This window comes from Callithrix jacchus, chromosome 1, assembly GCF_049354715.1.
Source record: "Callithrix jacchus isolate 240 chromosome 1, calJac240_pri, whole genome shotgun sequence".
Taxonomy (NCBI): Eukaryota; Metazoa; Chordata; class Mammalia; order Primates; family Cebidae; genus Callithrix; species Callithrix jacchus.
The window spans coordinates 92054973-92070837 of NC_133502.1; the positions used below are offsets into that span (position 1 = coordinate 92054973).

General features: G+C 39.0%; 1 protein-coding gene across 1 annotated transcript in view; it reads right to left on the reverse strand.

The window, feature by feature from the left end:
* TMC1 (transmembrane channel like 1) overlaps positions 1-15865 on the reverse strand; it is a 135876-nt gene that overhangs the window by 56153 nt on the left and 63858 nt on the right. The window contains exon 7 of the mRNA XM_035302443.3: positions 293-435. Within this exon, the coding sequence (XP_035158334.3) occupies positions 293-435 (143 nt within the window). The remainder of the gene's footprint in view (positions 1-292; positions 436-15865) is intronic.

Consider the following 15865-nt stretch of genomic DNA (forward strand, 5'->3'; position numbering starts at 1 on the left):
CACACCTTCAAGTACAAAAATGCACATCTGAAAATTATGTTTAAACATAAGATAGGCATGCAAGCATTGGTCTGACCCCATGAGATGACTCAAGGCCTGTGTTTATGTTCAATTCTTTAGAAGATATAATAGTCTAACATTAGTGTTGGTATTAAAACTATATTTCATCTCTTATAGACTCTGTTTCCTTTAGACATAAAATAGCAACAAAATTATATCCAATCCCCAAATTAATCCCTCCATTTGATTCCAGAAGTCATTATTTGCTTCCCAAAAGACAAATGAAACTTACGCTTTGAGGACAACCAGAAAGCTGTATCCAATGCACATAATCCCCACTAGAAAATAGGAGAGCGGCAACCTGAAATTCATCCATCCAATCGTTCGTTTATTGTCATAATAGCCATAAAAGAGAACGGAATATTGCGCCAAACCCTGAAATCCAACAACAAAGCCACTTAGCAGAAGCTGTGAAGAGCAACTCAAAGGAAAAGATCAGCTCTTAAGAGGAATAACAAAATGACATTAATTTTCAAATCTGGGTCACAGCTCTGACATGAGCCCTATTGTTTTACTCCATAAAGTGATTGTTTCAGCTGCCATGTTGATTGGCAGCTTTTTGGTTTATTTGGAATCCAGTGACTTCTAAACAGACAAAATTTTTCAGCAAATATGGGCTTGCTTGGCTGTGGAGCCATTATCATGAAATGCCCTTTGATTTCCACATCAAAATACACTTCGTGGTATCATTAGATTTATAATTTTAAGAGCTTGCTTAATATTGGGGGAAGGGGATCTGACAAATGCTTCCTCAAAGTGCTGTGGCAGATTTCCATTTCCAATCACCTGACCATAATTAGATCAGTTCTTCTTAAACCACAGAGGTTGTGTCTCAGCTCACTTCACAAAATAAAGGAGTGGGTGAGATGACATTGGAACTCATCTGCACAACTTTCCCTGCATCAAGACCATTACAGCATTCCCCTATAACAAGCATATTTACCTATGCATTACATTGGCATATTCTGATGGTGCCTCCTTTATAATATGCACCTTTTGTTCTTCTTCACATCCACTGTTTTTCACTCTCAGCATTGAAGCATTCTTACTGTATCACTATAGCTATCCACTCCCAGCTCCTCACTTACTTCTCTCTGACAATAACTACGTTTTGTGAAATGAGAAGATAGTAACTCGTCAATGTGGGGATTCCTCTGGAGATCAGGGGAGTCAACCCTGAATCTTAGAAAACCTGATTGGTTGCCCTTAACATCATTTATGCCCACCCCAGGACTTTGACACCCACAGCTGAAGAAGGGAAGAGAAGTGAGGGAGAGTGGAGGTGTGGAAAAGAAAGAAGAAGTGTTGTGGATGCTAATTCCTAAAGGAAGAATTAAGAGAAAATTAGAAAACTGCCTTAAACAAAGATCATGCTAACTCAAATCAGAAGCCAATGGAGATCTGAAAAAAATGACTGCTTTCAAAATTTGGGGCAAATTTATTTTTAAATACTGTACTCTGTAAGAACTACAACAAAATAAAATCTCCAAATAATCTCAGAGGAGCTTGTGTGCTTAACTCGGGACTGCATGGAATGAATCATAGATGAATACCAAAGTTCTCAGCCTTATCTGCATTTTTCAGTTTAAGAAAAAATAATCCAACTTGCGATGTTTAATTTATGTGTCAATTTGAGTGGGCCATGGGGTGTCCAGATTAAACACTGTTACTGGGTGTGTCTGGGAGGCTGTCCTGGATAAGATGGGTAGTTAAATAGGTGGACTCAGTCAAGTAGATTGCCCTCCCTAACATGGTGGGACATCATTTAATCCACTGAGGACAAAAAGAGGAAGAACAAAAGGAGGAAGGAGGGATTTGCTCCCTTTTCTCCTGCCTCACTCACTGCTTGGGACATCTCATCTCATATACTCCTGCCCTTAGAGTGGGATTCATACCATTGGCTCCCCTGGTTCTCAGCCCTTTGGATTCAGACTGAATTACAGCACTGGCTTCTCTGGGTCTCCAGCTTGCACATGACAGATTAGAAGATTTCTCAGCCTCCATGATTGTGTGAGCCAATTCCTTAAAATGAATCTCTTCTTATATCTATAATAAATCTATTATTTATATTAACTTATAAATTACATATATTGGCCAGGTGCAGTAGCTCATGCCTGTAATCTCAACACTTTGGGAGGCCGAGGTGGGAGGATCACTTGAGATCAGGAGTTCAGGACCAGCCTGGCCAACATGGCAAAACCCTAGCTCTACCAAAAATACAAAAATTAGCCAGGTGTGGTGGTTCACTCCTGTAGTCCCAGCTACTTGGAAGGCTAAGGCAGGAGAATCCCAAGCTTGAACTCAGGAGATGGAGGTTGCCGTGAGCTGAGATCAAACCACTGCACTCCAGCCTGGGTGACAGAGTGAGACCCTGTCTCAAAAAAAAAATTACATATCCATCAAGATTTATATAATAAATGTAAGTAATAATAAATTAGTGATAAATATAAATTTATTATATAAATACTAGATTGATATAATAAATCGTGTGTATGTGTGTATACATAATTTCTACTGGTTATATTTATCTGGAGAACCCTGACTAGGATGCAACCCAAAATATCTGGGGATAAGCAACTAGTAGAAACCTCAAGCAGAGGGAGCCGGTGAGCAAATCTCATGTTTAAGATGAGACATGGATTGACCAACTCCCCAAGACCTGGAAAGCTTCATCCTAGGAGAATATGCCTGGCAGGATTTTCCAGCTCCCAGTTGCACGACATCTTCTTGTTTCACATTCATCTAGTTATGATCTCTGCTTCTTCTCATGTGTGGTTAAATCCAATCTCCTTCTATCATGTCTTAAACTTTCTTGTTGGTTCTTCTGTCCCAGGGTGACAATAATAGAACGTGCTAAGTAGACACTTGGTCTCTTGTCTGATTTAAAGGTTATAACCTGAACTGCTTATTTACCCCTGATGGGACAACACATCATTTTCCAAATGTCTCTGTTTTTCATTACCCTATTTCTTCGCCACAGGCCTGACACTCAGTGATAATGGTTTCCATGATATATAACATTACTGTATACATTTTGTTAACATTTAGCACTTGCCAAATACTTTATCTCACAGAATCCTCAGGAGAACACTATGAAGTTGCTGCTACTAGGGTGATCATATCCCCCACTCTTAATGATTCCTTCCATGTGAAGACTTACTAACGTAACACTCCCAGCCACCCTCACTCTAGCCTAGGGAAAAAGAGACTGATTTGACAGTAGAGCATGGATGGAGAAATGTGGACATCTCTTCCTCCTCTTGAGAGGGCACATGCTGTGCTCTGCCCTGCAAGGAGAGGCCTGTCCTGGCAGAGAGGTCTGGCTGTGAAGTTCCCTTGTCCATAAAGACACTACATTGTTTAATGTCAGCTTTAACAATAATAAAGGCGGCATGCTGACCTCCACTGGTCTTACCCTTTGTTATATTTCTGGTTAGTTCACAATCTTGTTGAACAAGGGAGAAATTATTATTTACCATAATTTCCCCTCTCCTGCACACACAAAAATTCAATAGCTACTATCACAATACCTATTTTACAGATGAAGAAACTGAGCCTTAGAGAGGTTAAGTAATTTGTCCAAGTTCACATAACTAATGAGCGACAGTGTATGAGCTTGAACTGAGTCTAATTCAAATCCTATATGCTTAACCACTGTACTATACTGCCTCTCCCATGCTTTCTTTATGTAGCAAGAGTTATATCATGCTAGTGTCATACCTTCTCAGTGAAAGAAAAAACAAGAAACTCTATGAACCCAGCATGGACTTTGGTCTATACCCCTACATTGGTCCCTGGTGGTGCCAGAGCCTCTTTAAAAGAACCCCAGACATCCCTTTTAAGAATATTTCAGAGGGAGTCACCTCCACCTGGTATCTTTCATCTAATTCATCATGATAATACTGGGATTAAAAGACACACCAAAAAATAACATAAAAGGAGAAAGTAGGTATATAACAAGCATCTGGTGAGCTTGTTAGGTTAGCACAATAGCTACTGGGCGCAGCCAGCTCATCTGACATATGTACCATTCAACATATGTTCAATGACTGGCATTTCATAAATATTAGATCACAACCAAAGCCCAAGAATGGTTCTGGTTTTGTTTTGTTTTATTTTTCTGGCTGAGGCAGGCAGAGTCATGATTAGTTCGCAAAGTTTCCTGCAGTTTGCCTATTTGATACATATGCAGTCAAGTCTGTAAATGAATGAATATTATAAAAAGAACAGTTTTTATATTTTAATTAATTAATTTTTAAAATTATTATTATACTTTAAGTTCTGGGATACATGTGCAGAAGGTGCAGGTTTGATACACAGGTGGTATACATGTCCATGGTGGTTTGCTGTGTCCATCAACCAGTCATCTACATTAGGTATTTCTCCTAATGCTATCCCTCCCTTAGCCCCCAACCCCCTGGCAGGGATAATATTCCACAGTGTATATGTGCCACATTTTCTTTTTCTTTTTTTTTTTTTTTGAGAGGGAGTTTCACTCTTGTTACCCAGGCTGGAGTGCAATGGCGTGATCTCGGCTCACCGCAACCTCCACCTCCTGGGTTCAGGCAATTCTCCTGCCTCAGCCTCCCGAGTAGCTGGGATTACAGGCATGCACCACCGTGCCCAGCTAATTTTTTTTTATTTTTATTTTTAGTAGAGACGGGGTTTCACCATGTTGACCAGGATGGTCTCAATCTCTCAACCTCGTGATCCACCCATCTCGGCCTCCCAAAGTGCTGGGATTACAGGCTTGAGCCACCGCGCCCTGCCGCCACATTTTCTTTATCGGGTCTCTCATTGATGGGCATTTGGGTTGGTTCCAAGTCTTTGCTATTGTGAATAGAAGAGCACAGTTTTTAAAGGCTTTATCCAATCCATCTCTGTAGCATATTGAGGGGTGGCTTTAAATACAACTTGAGAGGCTTCGAAGGAGAACGCTCCTCATCTTTTACCCAGTGGCATGCCACACTCCACTCATCTTTCCCCGCCCCTAAAACTATAGCAGCAGATATCTGGAAGTGACTAAAATAGCAATGACTCCTAGCCCAGCTAAGGTTCTATTCATTTTCCATGTCAGCTCGTGCTGCTTTCCCTGTGGGAGCACTCTCCCTCCCCAAAATCTGTGACAGAGAAACCAGAGTCAGAGCCAAGTTTCCAATGAGCACAGAAAATTTCTGTCCAACTCTGGGGTTCCATGCTGGTGTATTGTCCATTAAGACTCTAATTTCTGTTTGAATGCTGCAGCTGGTCTAATCCATAATCACCAACATATTTCCATAAGAAGGAATGTTTTTATTATGATTACCAGGACTCAATTCATGCATTTACTTTTCTAACTAACATTTATTGAGAACTTACTATTTGCCTAATATATACATAGATGGATTAGGAGACAGGATTATAGAGGTCCCCAAAAGGCTCTCCTTCATAAAAGTATTTGTTGCCTGAAATTATACTAGAACTGCACCCCTTTGGTGTATCTCATAATTATAAATAAATGTTCACCATGAAAGACAACACTCTATGCCCAGGATGGTCAATGAACTTGTTCATTCTTATTAACTCTTTTTAATTTTTAATAGCTGCCAGAATGTATGAGGTAAAACTGGTAGGAAAAGACGATACAATCTTTGAAGCAAATCTGCTGAGGGTACGTGAGGGGAAGTGACATTGCAATAGTCAAATCTGGGTGTATTTTTACTTTTCTCTGAGTTGTTGCTGGTTATTTATACCTTACTATGAATGAAGGTTTCAAGTGTGGATGAAAGACAAGGACTAGCACTCAACATTTCATAGAGTAGGACACAACACAGGAGTGGAACAAGAAGTGAAAAGGCGAATTACGCCCAGAACAAACCTCAACTAATGTCACAAGAACAGCAGCCGCCCAGCCCTTATGGGCTGTGTGCTGAGACCAGCGCATGGTCACACTCCTCCTTCCAGCCAGACCCATTAGGTTTCTGCCTAATGCGTTGCTCATCTCTGAGTTATTTTCTTTTCCTTTTGCTCCAACCCAGATCCAGAGGCATAAAACAGATGTTCTATGGTTCTTAATAGGGATAGAGTAGATTACAAAGAGGAAACTGAGCTGAGCCTAGGCAGATCCAATTTTCAGTAGAGGGAATCAAGTCATGTTAAGGACTGTAGACAGTGACCCCTTCCTTTCAAGCAGCTGTGAAGAAAGCAGTTCCTTTGGGTGTCCATCCTTCCATCCTCGTATTGGCACTCTCGATCCCCTGCCTCCTGCCTAAACAGGGGACATGGCTGCTGCCCCACTTCCACTTTCTTGCTATGGATACAAGTTCCTTCCCTCTGTTTCTTTGTCCCTCCAACAAATGGGCATTTTCATGAGCTAAGTATCCTGAATAGGCATTTAAAGAAGCATGTATTAAGCATCTACCATGTGTAGATGGACTGTGCTAATACTTTACACACATAATCTCATGTATGTTTTAGACAAGCCTGGTAGGTAGGTATTAATACTGCTAGTTTATACATGGCAACTAAAAGGTTCAGGATGATTGTCTAACATGTCATAGGCAGTAAGTGGCAGGATTCAAACCCAGGTTTGTTGGAATCTCATGCCTAGTTTTTGTCATTATGCTACACTACATTTTTACTCTTCTGGCTTCTACAGAAAGTAGTTCCATTTGCCTTTAGTGACATGACCTGACACTAACATTGGGAATTCTAGACACTAGGCCCAATGTCAACACATCTCACTCCACTTGCATGTCTCATAAGAAGCATGAACGCAGCACATTCAACAAAGTTCCCAAGCCTGCTCCTTCCTCCTATCTCAGGTGCGTTCCACCACCTATAGGATAAAGTCTGACTTGAGCATAATGAAATTGTTCTCCCTGATCAGGCCCTTTTCTGAATTGTTTTTTCAGTATGACAGGCTCACCTCTTACCACTTTCCTCTCTCCCTATGTATAAACTTTGCTGAATCACTCGTGAGTTTTGAGAGCACAGCACCATCTCATGCCTCCATGCCTTTGTGCAAGCTGATCTCTCTCTTGGAATATGCTTCCCAATTGCCTGCCCCATTCTAGAGCCTGGTCTGTTTCTGCTCTTTCTTTAAAACTGGTTCCAGATACCTGTAAGGCCTTTACTGGCTTCTCAGCCAGAGCCAGTTGGGATACGGGTAATGAATGTCCCTTCCTTTCTCCCAGCATTTCCTTCAGATGCACGGAGCTTCACTCTATGCAATACTCAGTCTTTCTCTGTCCCTATACTCCCTTCACCCCAGGAGAGGTATAGTGATTTCTCTTGGTAAATCACGAATGAATTAACTGGGCAGGCCCAGCCTAAACATATCTTTCTTCCTGTAGGAAATAAGTTGCCCTCGAGGTAAAGTGGGGTTCCAAATCAGCAAGACCATTTGGCTAAGAATTCCAGATTGTTCCTCCAATTTGATTTCTATTAATAATGAATGTGGATTTTTTTGCCCATCTGCCTTTTTTTAAAAAACAAATTATTCAGAACTCACATGGGAAATAGAGTTACTGTTTACTGGGCTATCTCAAGAGTCCAGTATCTGAACTCCAGTAAACCCCGACACTGAACCTTTATTCCATTATGTCCCCATGTGCCTGTGATACATGTCCATCAGCTTCAGATTGTCATTTTGCATGGCAGTTGTTTGTTTGCATTTCCAATCAGATTATAATGTCCCTGTGGGCAGGGAATATATGTTAGTTCTCTTTGTATTCCTAATATCTGACATTCTATTTATATTTGTGGCATGACTGAATGAACAACAAAAAAATTGCTTCTGGTTATCATTAGCAATCCTCAGTTAGAATAAGTTTCTTTAGATTGTCATGTACACCAATTTTTTTGTTGTTCTGCTTTCTGCTACTCGTTTTAATAAAATAGAGTAAACCATCCAAGACAGTAACATGACAATAATAATCTTATGATGGGATTTAATGAATCAAAACACCGAAGAAGTGCCTGAGAAACAATGAAGCTGGAAAAACTCTTTAATTTTTTCTACTGTCTAATTGCACAAAACTCTTACAAAATGAGATCATCTCAGTGCTATAAAGTGAGCTTTTATGTATAATTTCTTTCCACAGAGAAAAAAACGTTGTCTTCTTTCATTTTGCAAGGAGGAAATTAAAAGTATATTGTTGGCTGATTGACTTCTGGAGTTATAAATTTGCCCTTGGTTCTATAAAATTATTCAGAGTGAAGCTTTGTGAATCCATACATGAAACGAGATGTGTGTGGTCATCTGGACACAGCCTATACTGGGAGCTACCTCAGTATTATATACTAAAAAAAATTTTTTTTAACAAATAAAAATTTAAAATGTAAAGAATATATTGCAACTACTTGGAAAAAATGAATTTCGTTCAGAAATTTTTAATTCCATACAAGCAGCATATATTTTACTTAAAATATTTAAGATCAGTGAATGTAATTAATTTCAAGGCCAGTTTACAGACAAATGATGTCTACTGGAGACATACAAAGCTAGCACAGATGACAGAATTTCTACTGAATTGCTTTCAAATGTTTGTAGATTTACACAATCTACTTGTCATAGCAGAGGTACTAGATTTATGATTTGGTGCTGTTTAAATTATTGACTATAATTTAATGCATTGTGAAGTTCTAACCTAACTCAATGGCTCAGCCTTTAATCTATTAGCTTGGCAGCCAATATTTAGATAGAGAAAATTCCTGACAGGTAAATTTAGATCTTTCCACCTTAGTCTCTAACCTAGTCATATCGAAAGACTCTTTCTTGATCTGCTCAAACTCATCTTGTCCTTCTACAATCTGTTGATTACTTCAAAATCCAAATCTGATATGTCACCACCCACCTACCCCCCCAACTTAAATTACTTTTAATTTCTCTGAGATAAAAAAAAATAATTAGCGCAGTCTAGATTTTAGAGGATCCCACATGCTTTGGTTCCGTCCAGTCTCTCCAATGCCTTGTGTTCTGATCTCCCTTCACATTCTGAGCACTCATTTTACTCAGTCCCTTGAATAAGGCCACCTCTTTTTCATCACAGCATCTCTGTACTTGATGCTCTTACTGCTGAGAATGCCTCTCCTTTCTTTCAAATTCAGAGGTTGTCCTGAGACTTTAGAGCCCAATTTGAACATTGACTTCTCAGGAAAAAAAAAAAAAAAAATTCTATTCTTTGTCCCCTTCCCTTAGCTCCTAAACTACATCAGGTTGCCTACTATAAGTTCTCCTAACACTATATAGCTTTCCTTCATAGCACTTGGCACAGTTACAATTGGATTTATTTTTGTGATTATTCGACTGCTCCCCTGGATTTTATGTTCCTGACGACAGAGACCTTGGGTTTTGCTCACCTTTTCTTAATACCTGGCACCTGGCAAATGCTCAACAACTGTTTACTGTGTTAATGAATAGAAGACTCATTTCTGTGGTCACATTCAAAGAAGGAACGCCATTTTCATATCATAAGCATAGCATTAGGATCACATGCATCATGCATCCCAAATATTTGCAGAAAGAAATCTCACCATTTGTTTGGCCAAGTGTAGCCTGAGGGAGGTGATGAAAACTAGACTTTGTTGCTAAAGTCAAAAAAAAAAAAAAAAGCATCAGTAGGGACTTCAGACCTTAAGAAATCAGTTCCCCAAGTTTAAAATATCAAGGAAGCTAAAAGCAGACCCAGGAATCTCTCTCATCACAACTTAGAACTGTGTCATGAAGTCACCCACAAGTAGCAAATTAAGACGCTTACAAAGCAAAAGAAGTAATCTAGGACCTAAAATAGAATAGGAGATGCCTCTTCTTTTAACCACACTAAATGAGCCTGTTGAACCGAGACCTGCACTGGACATTGAGGAAGTGAAGCAAATAAGGGATAGAGAGTCCTTAGATACTGCCAATCCTAGCATCATGTGTCTGAGCAGCACCCTGCCCTGCTCAGCAAAGCCATTGGAGGAATCTCACTACATCCACAGATCAGAAGATCCTCACCCGCTCCAATGTTACAATCTCTGCTCCTAAGGAAAGAGACATATCTCTAGGTGGATTTGAAAATTTATACATCTGAGTTTGTCCACAAGAGGCTTAGCAGTCTCACTTGGGGTCATGCCACCAAAGAAGCATTCATGATCCAGGAGTTCAGTCTCTGCTGACGCAGCACTGAGGTAGGCCCAGACAATGGTTGTGGGAAACAGGTAATTCTGGCTGCATTTGAAACCTATTGAAACTATATAACAGCAACAACAGCAATATGAACAGCTATGATCTAAAGGGGAGGAGCCCAGTCACATTTTCAAGGTAGCAGCTGGGTGTGAGGCTCAGCTCTCCTTTGAAAGACAGCCTCCAGATGCCACCTCCTTGGATCCACCAGAGTGGACCAAACGGTTTTCATATTGATGTCACACACACCCCAACCTCTACCTAGATAATGACTGAGCATGTTTGGAAATATAGAGCTGAGTTATTGCTAACCAATATGCAATATGGAATTTCTCTAATGGACATACTTAGTTTAGAGACTCACCACTGGTCTAGCCAAGTCTCTTTCAGAAGTGTGCTGCAATCTAAGACTCTTCCTAAATCCTTCATTACCGCTCTCCTTTCACAGGTATAGGGTCTGCATTACCAACTAAGGCTCTTCTCTCCTACTCTTGCTCTCTATCTCCTTTATCCTTCACACGCATCCCTCCCCCAGTATCTTCTGCATGTGTAACACACAGAATAGCTCCTCTACATGTGTCCAGTGCAATAAGAGATGAAAGAACTTAAGAGAACTGAGGTTGTCTCTTTCACAGGAGACGACCTTACTTTGGAAGATTATTACTTTAAAGAGTTGTTGATGTTGATTAAAGAACTGAACTCCTTATTATTAACATTAAATGTCTCTAACCTGTTTCCTTTAAGGACAGACCTCAAGATGGGATGTGAAGCAGGCAGGGCAGAAGGAATCAGGTGGAATGATATATTCCATCTTAAAGAGTTGCTATCAGGATAAAATTTAATGTATGCACCTATTTAAGACATAATGGGTGTTAAGTCTCCTGCCCCTTGTAGGATATCTTCCAACTCCCACACCTATGATAATCCACAGAAAAGGGGAGGCAAAGTAGACATACCATTTATCCATCAGCAATGCACAAGATGCTCTCAAGGTGAAAAGCAGAAGGCATTTATTTCCCTTTACTCATAACTTAAGTCTTTACCCATATGATCTCACTGTCTGATATCAACTGAAGCTCCTTCCGAATTCCACTTTAGTTTCTCCTTCTTTCTCCTCACAAGAATATCAAAACTGTACAGCCTCTTCCTCTTTATCATTTCTATATCACCCTGGTACCTCTGAGTATCTTGTAAACAAAGACATCCTCTTCCTACTGACTTAAACTCTTTCTTCTACTTCTCTTAATTTACATGACACAATATCTGCTTATTTGACTCATAGCATACATAATAACCTCTCTGCTTCTTACTATTTTAATAACATAGATTTCCTGTGCAATCAGTAAGATGCACCACTATGCACTCAGTAAAAAGTGTAAAAAATATGGTGTTTTGTAAATGGCAAATTCTGACTTTGAAAAACCTGAAGACTAGCTGATCTTGGACATTTTGTATGGTATTTGTCTACTATTAATTAAAGAGAATTTGGATGAGTTGTGATACATGATTCTAAGTCACAGAGCACTGAGCTTTCATGGGTATGGAGAGGTTTTAAGGTTCCGGATGAAACTATACAGATTAGTAGTTCCTCACAACCTCCCTCACCTTAACCCAAAGGTTTTCTGATCCTTTCCATCCAACAGGATCTTGTATCACAGGAGATCATGCTTGCATTTATCTTACATTACTCTGTAAGTGCAGACTTTTAATCGATTTCTGCTTCTGTTCCCTTGCCTCTACATTCAATGACTTACCTCTGTATGGCCTGTTCAAGGTCAACTGCTCCTGTAGCTGGGTGTGATGCTCAGATCTCCTTTGACACACAGCCATCATATGCCACCTCTTTGGACCCAAGAGAGCGGATCCGAATGTTCCCATATTGAGGTCACACACACCCCTGAGCTCTACGTAGATAATGATAGCCTAGATAATGGCTCTAGCTTAAATAATGGCATTTTTTTAAAACCCAAAGATGCCTGTTTTGGCATTCCTGGGCTTTGTGAAAGTCAGAGTTCTGAGTTTTTTTGGAGTTTAAAAACATTTAGTCAATGGTTTCCTCTATGGTGCCATGAGAGATGGAATACTGGGTTGTCTACTTAGACCATTTGACAAAACAGAGTAGACACCTCTATGAAGTCATTGTTCATAGGATCAAGCAAAGAACTACAATTTTTATTGTCTATTTCAAAAATAAATGTTTGAAAACTAAAAATAGAATTCTGCTAACCAACCAAAGCAAAATTAATAATAATTTTCACAGTATAGTTTTCCTTTATAACTATTTTAATAAAGCATAAGTATATTTAAATGATACAAAAAGAATTCAGGGAAGAAGAAACATGGAAACTCTCATTCTATTTGAAAAGCCGATTTGGGATGAAAATGGGACCCAATTGCTTCAACTCCTTCTCCCCTTGTGAAATAGATATAGCATGAAATGGAGTCAGTCTATGTTCCAGGAACAGACAGTGAGAACGTTGCTGGAAATTACAACAGGAAAATTACGGACGGAATACAGGACATGAAAAGAACGCTAGAATAAGAGCCTCTAATCAGCTATAAGACCCTGCAACTCAAAATGTCTGTAACATTATAAGGTAAGATGCAGGATGGAAGATATCAAAGAGCACTTCTATTTCTGAAATTCTCTTATTTCTGTTAATTTCCAGTATAAAACTGTAGCCTTTTCAGTGGCCCCTGGCAGCGTATGTAGAGGCAGCTCGTCCTAGGCTTCAGAATCAGAGATGTCAGATGAGCATCCGGCCTCTCCAATTGCCATCCACAAAACTTGGAGGAAAATATGAAATCCTACTGAAACTCAGTCTCCTCATATGTAAATTAGAATGGTCATGTCTACCTTACTAGACTAGAATAAGGACTAAGTTATAACATAAATAGAATAATGTGCCAGTTATTGTGCTATTTCAGCTTCAGACTCATCCTTTGTGATGCTAGAGACAGGACTTGGGGAGCTACTTTTCTCCTTTGAGATTGTATTCCCTGCAGATTTTTCCAATAGGAGGCGCTTAGACACAGAAGTGGGGAGAAGGAATTTGCTCTTTCCTGAATGCATGGCTGCAGCAGTGCTTCTTTACTCTGGTAACAGTATTTGGTTCCATTTCCAACCTGTTTGAGCACACTCAAAACCAATCTCATCACACCCCCTGGGGCCACACAGGGCCCTTTCTCCAAGCTCCTAGATTCTAATAACTGCAACTTCCTCTTTTGTTCCCCCAACAGTAGGGGCAAAAACTGTTCTGTGTTACCTGTTACTGCTTCTATGTTACCTCAATGTCCCCCTTTGCCTTTTTAGTCCCCCAATACTTGTTTAACTAATTTCTTATATTAAATAATCTCTGTCAAGATATCTGTGCCTTTCATTTTCTTGATGATACTGATACAAGTAAAATAAAGAACTATAAATATATGAGTATAATATTCATAAAAAAATAGAAATATCATAGCACTAAGCACAGTGCCTGCCCACATAAGTACTTAGTCAACATTAATTTTGATATTATTAACAAAAACTATAATTAAAAAAAGCAATATAAGTAAAAATTTAGGTTATCTCTTCTGAGTAAGGTCTGGTTAACCTGATGTAACATATTCAGGTCCTTGAGCTCAGCTATTTTATTTTTCCTTTCTTGTATTATTTTCTTATTGTGTCCAATTCCAACGTGCTAAGAAGGACAACTCTGCTCATTCTATGGGCATTCTTAAGGAGACAGCCCAAGGCTGTTTGTGGTGTCTGATCTCTCCCATCTATGCAGGATACTTAAGACAATCAGTGTTCAGGCAGCCTCTTCCCCTCTGCCACAGAGGACACCATGTCCTGACCAAGACAGCATCTCATTTGAATCCGTAATGTCTTGTTACTAGCGACTACTTGGCTTTATTCTCCTGGATTCTTACTGTGAAACTAAATCTCCTATATTTTAAATTAAGCTTTATACATTTTTTTCTTGTTGTTATCTTCAGTTTTATAATTAAAGGTTCTGCCCTCTCTCTTATTGATGTACTTGTGAAATTATTTTGACCCTAGTATAAAGAATGTGTTCAATCATTGGCTTATTGTAGGACGGGCGGAATTCCTTCTTCTAACAAATGTTTAAAAGCACAATCTCCCTTAACATGAAACAGCCTATCTTTCCCTGCCAAATTTAGAATATAATCATTGCCAAAAAAAAGACAAATATTTCAAACTTCCAAAGTCATAAAAACTTGTGTATCATATAAAATTAATTAAAGCAGTAATATTTTCTTTTAAATAATAATATTCAATGAGTAATTGGATAACAACTATATAATCCTATCGCTTCCTTTCCATGACTCTTTCAGTAACTCCTCTTTAAGGTCAGAATGCTTTTCCTTACTTATGTATTGACTTATTTGTTATAATAAAAGGCCTTTGACTAGCTTGTCACTATCCATTTATATGGCCTTGTGTAAGACCACTAGCCCTTCATCCCAATTCAGTCTCCTAATAGCTGTTTGCTTTTGGTCAAGTTATGGTTCTTTTAAAAAGGAATATTTAGAAATTGAGCATTTCTATTTAAAAAAAAATCTAAACTCCTAAATGCTCCAAAATCTGAAATGTTTTGAGCACCGACATGATGCCACAAGTGAAAAATTCCACACCTGACCTCATGTGACAGGTCAGTCAAAACACCATCAAATCTTTGTTTCATGAACAAAGTTACTTAAAATATTGGATAAATTACTTTCATATACACAAGGGGTATATGAAACTAAAGGAACGTTGTGTTTAGACTTGAGTGTCATCTTCAAGATATCTCATTATGTATACAGAAGTATTTTAAAGTCTGAAAAAATCCAAAATATGAAACACTTCTGGTCTCACACATCTTGGATAAGGAATACTTACCCAGTACTGTGTGCTACATACTGTGAGCTATCTGCTGTTTCATGCATTATCTCACTAATGCTCTTTGAGGTGGATACTATCATTTTCTCCATTTCATATGTGAGAACACTCTTGAGCTTAGTCTCAGATATAAATACCCACCATGAAGTGGGTTGTGAAGTGAGGGGCCTTACTTACCAATCACAGTTCACTGCATGATGTAGGCATTGGAGAAAAAGAGCTATTAAAATCACTACTAACCCCAGAAATGATGCATGCCAAATTAATGACTGATATCAGCATGCAATAAGCCTGTAAGTGAATAAAATCAGTGTAATGACTTTCTTATATTTTCTTGACGTTTAAAAATTCTCTCATTGCCTAAGGATTGTTTTCAGGCAGGCCTAGAAATAAATATCATGGAACGCTCTGGTTTCTGTATTCCCCTACTGACCTATAGATAGTATTTCACCAAACTGGACATGAGAGAGCTGTTGAGGGCTGTCAAGAGCAGTGATCCAATCTTGGGGAACACACTCATTATCCAAACCCTCTCCCTCTGTTTTCCCCTGAATTTGCCTCTGAGACCCTCTTGTCCACTCATTAGTAACTCTCTCCCAGCAACTTTTTTATTTGTCTTCCTCAACTGAGGCAATATCTTTCAAATCTCAAATGGACATTTTTGCCCAAAACTTTATGTTTCAGTTGAATGGGAAATTCAGACGTGCTTAAACTTCAGAAATCTATATATAAACATCAAAAGATCTTTTGTTCATATTTTTAGTTCTTCC